The 10,539-nt window shown below is 44.3% G+C and overlaps 1 protein-coding gene across 2 annotated transcripts in view; it reads left to right on the top strand.

The window, feature by feature from the left end:
- Positions 1 to 842: 842 nt before the first annotated feature.
- march4l (membrane-associated ring finger (C3HC4) 4, like) overlaps positions 843 to 10,539 on the top strand; it is a 17,686-nt gene continuing 7,989 nt past the window's right edge. Inside the window, exons 1-2 of one of the 2 annotated variants that reach the window (XM_042081195.1) lie at positions 1,157 to 1,293; positions 1,501 to 1,876. In XM_042081195.1, coding sequence (XP_041937129.1) covers positions 1,541 to 1,876 — 336 coding nt within the window. In that variant the 5' untranslated portion in view covers positions 1,157 to 1,293; positions 1,501 to 1,540. Of the gene's footprint in view, positions 1,877 to 10,539 lie in introns of both variants that reach the window. The other variant, XM_042081194.1, reaches the window with a different exon arrangement.

Raw genomic sequence — 10,539 nt, 5'->3', positions numbered from 1 at the left:
GCAAGACAGTTGGTCATCGGAGAAGGGCGAGTGTTAGAAAAATTCTTCCGAACGACAGGAGAAAATGTCATGACAAAAAAGCACCGGAGAAAGCGAGAAAGGCAACGTTTTTGTCCGCCGCTTGTGGATGTGATGTTTAAGGATTGTGTGCTATCTTTTCTCCCTCATAAGATGCCTGAAAAGCTTCCGGAATTGGGATACTCTATGAGTAAGAAACAACGACTTAGACCACGGAAACAGAGATAAACCACTGTTACGGCTAAAGAATCACGGCACACTTTGGTAGCCTACCTCACTTCACCGTGGTGCACTAGAGCTCCTTTCGCCAAACCTGGAGGGTCATTTTTGTAACCGATAAATTAGCTTCTGACGACTGGATTACAACATGTGCAGTTGTCTATCGAATATTTAGTGTAGGCAAGGCTGCTTTGGGATTGAGTCCATTTTCTCTGATAGACACACACCTATAGGCTATTGGACTACAACCAAGTAGCCCGAAAGAGCCCAACAGCCTGTCATCACATAAAAATCGCGGAGCTATGGAGATCAAAGGGGTTTAGGAAACCCCAAATAAAATCTCAGAAGACTATGATCATAGGCTATGTGAGGCAGTGTGTAGGCTAAGGCTAGACGTTGTCTTTTGACACTGGCAGATGTTCTTAATTTCATTGGCTACTCACACGACAGTAGGCTAGGCTAGCCTACTAGTACCGGGAAAGCATCTATTTGCTCGAAATTGCACTGATTTCGGGATATCAAGCGGGACTGTCCATCTGTAGGCTAAATGAGCTATATGTGGGGAATGGGCGGTAGGCTATTACACGAGCCTATAGGCGACCTGTTTGACTATAACCGCGTGTAGTTTTGTCAGAGCCAAAGCAGCCCTGGCAGGCTGTAGAATGAACAGTTCGTCGTGAACGTGACAGTAGCCTATAGGCCTGAAGTGTTTTATTTTAGTCAAATGAAGAAGGACATCTCGCAGAAAGATTAGGAAATAGTTATCTGCCACGCTGTATGATTTTGTTCTTTGTTATTATCTTGTTATTATCAAATATCGATCCAGCAACCTGAAGGGTCTGACAACCAACGTGGGATTAAAATGTCATAGCCTACAAGGCTTGTTAAACCTGTTGTCTGCATCTGTCCTCTTTCGAACGTGGAACCCACGTCGAATACAAACAAGTAGCCTAACGACAAATAGCCTACATTTGATTGAACTCAAATTTTACTGAGGGTAAAGTTCAGTTGACAGAGATTGCATTCTTCCACGCAAACATTATCTTCACAGAAACCGTAAGTTTGCCATCCTTGTAAGGTTAACCTATACAGATCTAACTTACTCAATTTTCATCATAATTAAGGCGGGCACATGTTGTTGGCTATCAGTATCATTTTATGGTGCTGGGGATTGTTGAGCCGCAGACCGATGCTGTGCCGCCAGGGCATGCAGAAAGGCCGCTGTTGCGTCTTGTTCAGTGACCTGAAGGTTTTCCTGCTCAGGCCACCGACACCATCGGAACCACCGCCAGCGCTCCCACTCATGAGTACACTAAACACGGAGAGCCATGTGACGGCCGGCACCGTGGAGAGGAACAACTCTTCAGCGGGGGCCACGGAGAGCACCAATGGTTGTTTACATAACCCAGCGGGTTGGACAGAGCCCCCGTCGTCAGGGGAAAATGTAGGGACCAAGGAGGAAATGGGAGGGGAGGAGTGGGAAAGCACAACGATGGAGCTGCCAGGGACTCTGGATTGCGGCAGCTCCTCTGAGGACAATTCCAAAGAGAAGTATGACGAGCGGACATCCCTGAACAGCTGCACAGACAGTGGTGTAAGGTCTCCCTTGTGCCGGATCTGTTTTCAGGGCCCTGAGCAGGTAAATACAGTAAAATAATCTCTGACTGCCTAGCAGCTTTCATGTACTTTACCCTGTTTTCCAATATTGGTAAGTTACTGTCATACCTTGTTTTTAGATGCAATGAGACCTAGAGTAAGCCAGTATTTCGCTCTCCTGGGGTTATGCTCAGTATCACTGTAAAGACAGAACACTGACAGTTATCAACCCTGATGGTGACATGATTGTCTGTGTCAGTGAGTGATATAAGGTGTCCAGTTATTGCCTGAGGAAAAATTGCTCCAGCACATTACGTAAAGGTCACCAATCAAAGCGCCTGCACTTCCATGATGAAAGCCACGAATACTGATAAGGAGGCCTCATCCATGCATGGGGGCTATACGCTCTACAAGTGGGAAGGGGGATGCAATCTTGAATTTACATCTTTTGCTCTCTCACAAATCCACTCCAACCACTTGTTTGCCTCAGAAACCCTCCCCCCTCCCATGCTGTCACACTCCTGAGTGTGTTCAGACTCCTAGATACTTTAGAGGCTAGTCTCTTGGAGACTTACTTGCTGTGGCATCACTCAGCTGTCACTCTCGAGTAGCACAGAAGTAAAAGGCCAGTTATAGTGTGCTGGGTAATTATGTTTCATCATGGCAGGGGAAAGCCAGTTTCTCTCCTCTACGCTTCATCGATCAGTCAGATGGCCCAGGATCCTCGGCCTTGCGAGCGTGATGGATGGCCCAGTGTCTGTGATGGGAGTGGAACTGAAAACAGATGGCTCTTGTGTGAAGAATCCTCTCTTGGCTCCTGAACTATGCTTCCCCACCCACCCAGCACACACACACACACACACACACACACACACACACACGTGCACACACAAGCACACACTCATGCAGACTCTGCTTCTGGCCCTATGAACCAGGTTGAGATGACTGACTCAACAGCATCCCTCAAAGCCAAGAGGAGAAGGCTTGTCTTCTCTCAAGCTCTTTGATGAATGTGGTCTGTTCAAAAGGAAAGATGGAGGAGTCTGGTGTGTGTATGAGAGAGTGTGTGTGTTCATGGATGAGAGAGAAAATGGGAGAGTGTGTGGGAGAGGTTGTTTGTGTAAGAGCTCAACTCCAGTGATTACTCCTGTGGACACAGTCCACGGAGGAGCAATTACATGCTTGAGGACAAAATAATATTTCCTCTTTTTTACCCTCCTTAGTTTGTCTCGCTTACTTGCTGTCCCTTCTGGCCAATATGCTAAAACATGCCCCACGTGTCTGAAGGACTCTTCTGTGAAGGAGAGAAAATAAAACACAAAAACCAGGCAGTGAATATCCCCCTTCCTTCCTCTCCTATGATGAAGTAAACCACAACAGCAGATCGGCAGAGAAAATTACTGACGGTGGCATGCCGCGTGTTCCATTCTGTGTAAATAAGGTAGCGGGCTTCTTTGTGAGTCAGATGAGTCTGTTTAAAGGTCATGGTGTAATAAGCTGGCTGCACATAAAACAGGGCAGGCACGCAGCACACAGTAGAGCAGCAGAGCGTCAGCGGGAGAGGTTAGCCGTGTGCAGGGCAGTCAGGGCAGGGGGTGAATTGACACGGGAGAATGTGGTGTATTGTGGGATTGAGTTGCCAGGAGGCACAGAAAATGTAGCCTAAGCTTTCAAAGAGAAAAAGAAAAACACACACAAAGGCGCACACACAAGCACTCTACTCTGGACCTAGGCTAGTTTAGCATCCTTGGAGTCCCCTGTATAATTATTTTCTTTCTCTCTCTCTCACTTTCTCACACACACACACATACACACACACACACACACACACACACACACACACACAATAATCACACATTGTTACTGTATTATGAGTAGTACTACATTTCAAGGAAGAAAACTGAAAAAAGGTTTAAATCAGTGGTAATTCGAGGTTTCAGTGTTTTTGCAGTTAAAGTTGTAATATACGAAAATTTGATGTGATATACGAAAATATGATGCATAGCCTAATATTAAATATGAGGTTCCTTATTAGTGCACACAACACGAATGCATATGTGTGCACATAGTTCTCCTCTTTTCTTTCCTTCATTCTCTTTCTCTCTCTCCCTCACTCCCTCTCTCTCTCCCTCCCTCCTTCACTCCCTCTCTTTCTCTTTCCTAAGCTGATAGTAAGGAGTAGTAGGATAGTAAGGAGTGGGGTGGTGGTAGTGTAGTGGTTAAGGAGCTGGGCTAGCGTGCAGTAGCCTGAAAGTAGTCGGTTCAATTCCCAGCTTCCACCGTTGTGCCCTTGAGCAAGGCACTTAACCCCAAGTTGCTCCGGGGACAATGTGATCCCTTGTAATATAGCTGACATATGTAAGTCACTTTGGTCAAGAAGTGTCTGCTAAATGTAATGTAATGTAATGTAAAAGGAGTAGAGGGCCGTCAGCCAGCGGTTCTGTCGATGGCTTAGCCTCGGCCTTATTGGAGCGTGAACGGCCTCTTCTCGCGCTCAGAATGTCCCATTCGTCATGGATTGCCACTCCGCCTTGTGACTCCAGGTCACTCCAGAGAGATCCACGCCACTTAGTCACTCAGCACATGCCAAATCTATAATTTAATATTCCAGATGGGCAGCGGTGAAGGGCTAGATGGTAGGGGGGAGATTGGTCAGTTTGTCTTCTGGCTGTGAGAAATCATTGAGGTGAACCATGAGCTGGGAGATCTTACACACACACTTACGTAAACACACGCAAATCCTCACACACACACCACAAATGCATGTAAGTATACGCACACGCACGCACACACACACAAACATGCATATTTACCAATATACACACTCACACAGGCCTGATTTACCCCTTCTGGTGTTATGCCTAGATTGAAACAGAGAGAAAATCTTTGCCTTGTGGGGCCGTGAGTCTTTGAAGCTCCACCAGAAAAGAGTGTTCATCAGGAAGTGTGTGTGCGGCCTCAGCCCAGCAGGGTGTAATCACACACAAAAGCAGCTCTTTTAGGAGGGGAGCGGCTCATCTGCTGAAAAAAAATCACTTGGATTGTCTATCTAAAACAGGACTCTGTTTCAGCTCCCAGCTTGTAAGAGCCTAGGGTTCAAGGCTGGCATAGACTCTATGATGTAGTGGGATCAACCTACATTGTGTTTGAAGCAAATCTGTTTTCAGTAGTCCTCCAGTGTCACCCACAAACCATGCTGTGTCAGCAAGAGCTTTGGCTTGTTGAAATCTAGCAATTCAAGCAGTAAATTAGGTGTCAGATGAAGATGATAGGGATTAGACTAGCTTTTGGGAAAAGGGTGTGGATAATTCTCTGACAGTTTTTGTTTGGACATATGAGAAGACAGAGCGCCCCTCTGTCAATCAGGATTTGTTTCATTCATAAGGATTGAGGTATTTGGCAGATCCTTTTTTCCAAAGCGATATACAACATTAGAATAACAAATTTGTAACGGTAGTTAACGTAACAAGAACATTAACTCTTCACTTGAATTGACAGTTGCCGTGTTGCATTGCTCAGTATTTGCATAAAATAGACTTCAATCATCAATCATCAATCATCAATTTGGCCCCACATAGCGCATAACGACAGATGCCTCTGTTTCTTATAGCAAATGTGTGTGTGAACAACCAATTAAATCTAGATGTGCATAGCTGAAATCTTTCTTGAGAATTGTAGCATCCCCTATGGACGAATTTAAATTTTCGAATTAAAAAAAGACAAAACCTTTCATGACGTCAGTATGTCCGGATGTCTGTGTGTCTTTGGCACGCATATCTCGCTGACCGTTTGTCAGACTGATGTCAAACTTGGCAGGTGTCTTGCTATGAGTAAGTGCAGTGCCAAATTTGACGTTGTTTGAATAAGAAATGCAAAAGATATCGTTAAATATATCGTAAAAAAAGCACATTGGCTTTCGCCGCTAGCCACTCCCCCTCCCACACACCACTGTACTGTAAGCTACCAGTGAGGATAGAAGCAGGGCTTTGGCAGAGCTGGATAGGTGTAGGTTACACGGGTAAAAACTTAACACGTCTGATCTCAACAATAAAGTTCCCGCGGATTTAGCAACAACACGCCAAGACACACAGGTATGCAGTGGCTCTTCAAAATGACGTAAAAAATGATGTGCAATAAACGGACACTTCGAATAGCCCAGGCTACTTTGGACTGTCTTTAAACTTTGAATAAGCAAACGACATTTCCAACTGCAAGGGCTTAAATTATATAATATAATAAGGGCCTACCTGCAGATAGATAGATTATATATAAATAATATAAGGGCTTAAAAGTATATATACTCTTTTGATCCCGTGAGGGAAATTTGCTCTCTGCATTTAACCCAATCCGTGAATTAGTGAAACACAGCACACAGTGAGGTGAAGCACACACTAATCCCGGCGCAGTGAGCTGCAACCACAGCAGCGCTCGGGGAGCAGTGAGGGGTTAGGTGCCTTGCTCAAGGGCACTTCAGCTGTGGCCCACTGAACCAGCAACCCTCCGGTTACAAGTCCAGAGTGCTAATCAGTGGGCCACAGCTGCCTCTCTCTGAGCGATGATGGTCCCGAATTAAAGAACGTCTCAGAATGCCACACATGCAAACCAAACCAGCGACAAGCAACGAGTGGCAGACAGAGTGTGATGTCACTTATATGAATAGCCCAGGCTACTTTGGACTGTCTTTAGACTTTGAATAAGCAAACGACAGATTCAACTGCAAAGTCCTAAATTGAAACGAGCGATGATGGTCCCGAATTAAAGAACGTCTCAGAATGCCACACATGCAAAGCATAACCAGCGACAAGCAACGAGTGGCAGACAGAGTGTGATGTCACTTACCTAGCGTTCATGGGCTTCGGAAAAACCTTTCTCCAAGTGAAAACATCATCATTCCGTCATTCACGTCATGTAGCCTAATGTGTGAGTCAGAGGTCGGAAACTGGGGCTAGATTTTGCTAACAGAGTTGCCCAGTTAGGGGCTCGTCATCACTTTTGTCGTCACGTTGTAGTTCGTTTGTAGTCCGTGTGGCCTTTCATGTCCAACAGTTTTAATGTGAACTTGGGAATTTGCCGTTTTTTTGTCACTTGAAGGCTGCATATCTTTCTTTCACGAGCGTCTTACACTATATTTTAAGCAAATACAGTTGTTTGTTTAGGATTAGTGAGTGTATGTTTTAACCTTTGTTGTGGCATCCGTGTTTCACACATTCCGACGGCAAAGCACATGAGCACTTGCTGTCGGAAAAAGTAGCCATGGGGCAGTCCTTGTCATTCCGAAGTGCCCTGAATGCACCATTATAGGCCACCAGAGACTGTTTTTGAGTCACACCGTTGCAAATTTCATATGATGCATCATTCCACAAAATGGTTTGTTTTCTCTATCATTAAGTTATTCAATAGGCTAAGCATATAGCCTTGACTCAAAACAGCTGTTAGGATTATGTCATTTTGATTTGTAAAAAATGTCACATGCAGCCATGCTTAAATTCTGCTCACTTCACTTTTATTATATTATTATATTATCTGTAGGCCTATTCATTATTGAATGCTTAGGCCTACCTGGAATTATGTTTTTCCCTATCCTATTTTCAAAGCAGGCCTACCTGCAGGCATGTCTTTCTTTCTTTTTATCTCAACATGACCTGCTGTTTGTGGAGTATTGAATTTGAAAAAAGTACTCTAATCTGTCTGAACCGACATTATGAACTACTTTCTGCCACACCCTGCAGATGAATATATATTGAGGGGTGGTGAGAAGAACGTAGATGTAAATGTAAATCAGGTTTATAGGCCAAGTATACTTGCATATACAAGGAATTTGGTCTCTGCATTTATCCCACCTGTGAATTAGTGAACACACAGAGCACACAGTGAACACACAGTGAGGTGAAGCACACACTAACCCGGAGCAGTGAGCTGCCTTGCTACAGTGGCTCTTGGGGAGTAGGGAAGGGTTAGGGCACTTCAGCCTTGGATGTGGGCATGGGAGAGCAGTGCTCAACCACTTCCCCCACCCCCATTTTTCCTATTGGGTCAGGGATCGAACCAGCAACCCTTCGGTTACAAACCCCGAACCCCTAACCAGTAGGCCACTGCTGTAAATAGCCTACTATGTCCTGAAATCCCAAGGGAGAAGAAAAGAAAAGCAACATCAGCCAAAGGAAGAAGAGTCTTCCTACTCATTCAGTCTTTACCATCTCTCTCTCTCTCTCTCTCTCTCTCTCTCTCTCTCTCTCTCTCTCTCTCTCTCTCTCTCTCTCTCTCTCTCTTCCATCTTTCTCATATGCTAATAACAGAAAATTGGAATTGGCTTCATCTGGGCTCAAGGCTGTTTACTGGCATTACACTTTTTTCAAGCTGATTTCCTAAGGAGCCTTCCTTTCTCTCTCTCTCTCTCTCTTTCTCTATCACACACCCTCATAGCCTGGGAGGAGAAATAGACTTCTCCGCATAGTCTGTCTGCCTCTTCACCACCTCCATGTCTTGAACTGTCTGTCCACTAGACACTTTTTACCACTGTCTTCTGCCTCACTGTTTGCGTGCTATATTAGCACATATGCACAACCCCTCCCTCCATGCCACAGCCGAACTGCGACCACACTTATACCTTCCTTAATATAGTTATATATATATAGATATATAGACTTTATTCTTTGTTCACTTAAAGGATCCACACATACTGTAGGGCTAGGCTACTGTTATGTTGTTGACTGCCGTACTATTGAGGACTATTATGAGTTCTGTCCATCATTTGGTGGTAGGTAAAATTACTGCAATAAAATTATGCTTATTAAATGCTTTCCCCAAATCAATTTTCAAAATTTTTTATCAAGAGTAATATTATCGGTTATCGTATCGGTATCGGCCACAACAAACCAATAAATATCGGTTATTGTTATCGGCCCTAAAATTCCATATCGGTGCATCTCTAGTTGTGTTTTTTTTATATTATATACTTTTAATTACTTTCTGCTGTTAGGGAATGTGTGTGTGTTGTTTGTATGCTACTGTGACCTTGAATTTCCCCTGGGGATCAATAAAGTATCTATCTATCTATCTACCTATCTATCTATCTATCTATCTATCTATCTATCTATCTATCTGTCTATCTGTCTATTTATCTATCTATCTATCTCATATTCTCTCTTTTCTGTCTGTCTGTCTATATCTGTCTGCCTGCCTGTCTTTCTTTCTCTCCCCTCCCTCCTGCTGTCTCTGTGGTCTTTGGCTAAACCAAACCGCTTCACAGCAATTCATTGTGTTGTAATGTTACATGGTAACTGGTTTTGCTCTAGGCACTGATGGCCTAATGTCTCTAACAGCAGTGGAGCCGTCTCCCTCCAGTGCTTTCACTTGGCCCCCCGCTCTGATGGATTGACCAGGACGTCTTTTACAAAAAGACCACGCAGGTCTAAATAATGCCATGCCACACCCCTGTGTCTGTGAGACAAAACAAAGCTCCAGTTATCTGTACTTAAACCTGTGGTGAACACTCTCATCTTCTTAAGGTCCCAACCCCTGTATAATTCCCAAAATCGTCTGAGCAGTAGACGTGAAGTGGTCGCTATCTGGGCTGGCTGCGGTGAGCGCAGCGATAGGCTAGTCGGTGGCCACCGTTCTCCTCAGATTCTCTCGGAAGCAGCTGTAATCCGTATGGAACAACGCATGCTTCCTGGGCGATTACGGTCCTAATCCTGTTAAACAAACCCTGAGCTCTTCCTGCAGAGCCGCCGCAGTCTGACAAACTCTCCCTCTCCGGATCACTCTCACTCACATCTTTCCCTTTTATTAGGGTTCCCATCTCTCTTGTCCAGTCTGGTCCTGTGTGTGTGTATGTGTATATGGGTGTGTACTCCGTTGCCATACAGGGTGATACTAGAGTAAATCCATATCAGATGTCAACACAATATCAGATGTGAGATGATGTCATCTGAGGGAATCATCTCACAGAGCCCATACCACTCAAAGTAGAGGTGAAAAGAGGTCGCTGGTATCTTGATCTGGCAAGCCTCCTTCATTCTCAGTAATGGAAATAATGCAATTAGAGTTGACTCCAGTCATCATCAGGCATGCTACTATTTAAGTCACAAATGGAATAATGGTGGCGAGTGGGAGGAACAGAGACAGGAACTGACCAATGAATATAAAAAGCAGAATCAATATGATTGACTCATCTTCACAACTTGTAGTTATGAAACTAGAGGCCAGAACAGAGGTGGCACTAACAAAGATGTGCACATCCGACAAAAGGTCCTTCATGATTTAAACAATGAAACTGCTCTGGCTGTCAGGAATAGTTGCTGGATCTGAAAATTCAATCAACTCGGGATATTATTTTTCTGAATGGAAAAAATGGGGGTTGTGTGTTTGAATGTAGAGTGGATTTGCACTGCCTCAAGGTTTGAGTTCTCTCATCGACATGATGAACAGTGATGAGACCACAGTAGCTAGCCAGGAGCTGAATGGTGTAAAACAAAGCACAGCATTAAAGTAATCAGCTGCTCATATTATGAGTAGACATAAAGCTGTGTGTGTTATCACCGTGTTGTTGACGTAATTGCCACTGCTTTTAGTCTTGTGTTACCAATATATATGAGATGTATGAGATGTTTACATCTTTACATATTTGCACACACTCCTGTTCTCAGCTCGGATAGGGGCAACAGCTCATGTGTTCTGTAACACCTTTAACACCCAAAATGTTGT

This window comes from Alosa sapidissima, chromosome 23 (genome assembly GCF_018492685.1).
Source record: "Alosa sapidissima isolate fAloSap1 chromosome 23, fAloSap1.pri, whole genome shotgun sequence".
NCBI lineage: Eukaryota > Metazoa > Chordata > Actinopteri > Clupeiformes > Clupeidae > Alosa > Alosa sapidissima.
Note: the sequence above shows the minus strand (reverse complement) of the source record. Positions and strands in the feature narration are given on the sequence as shown.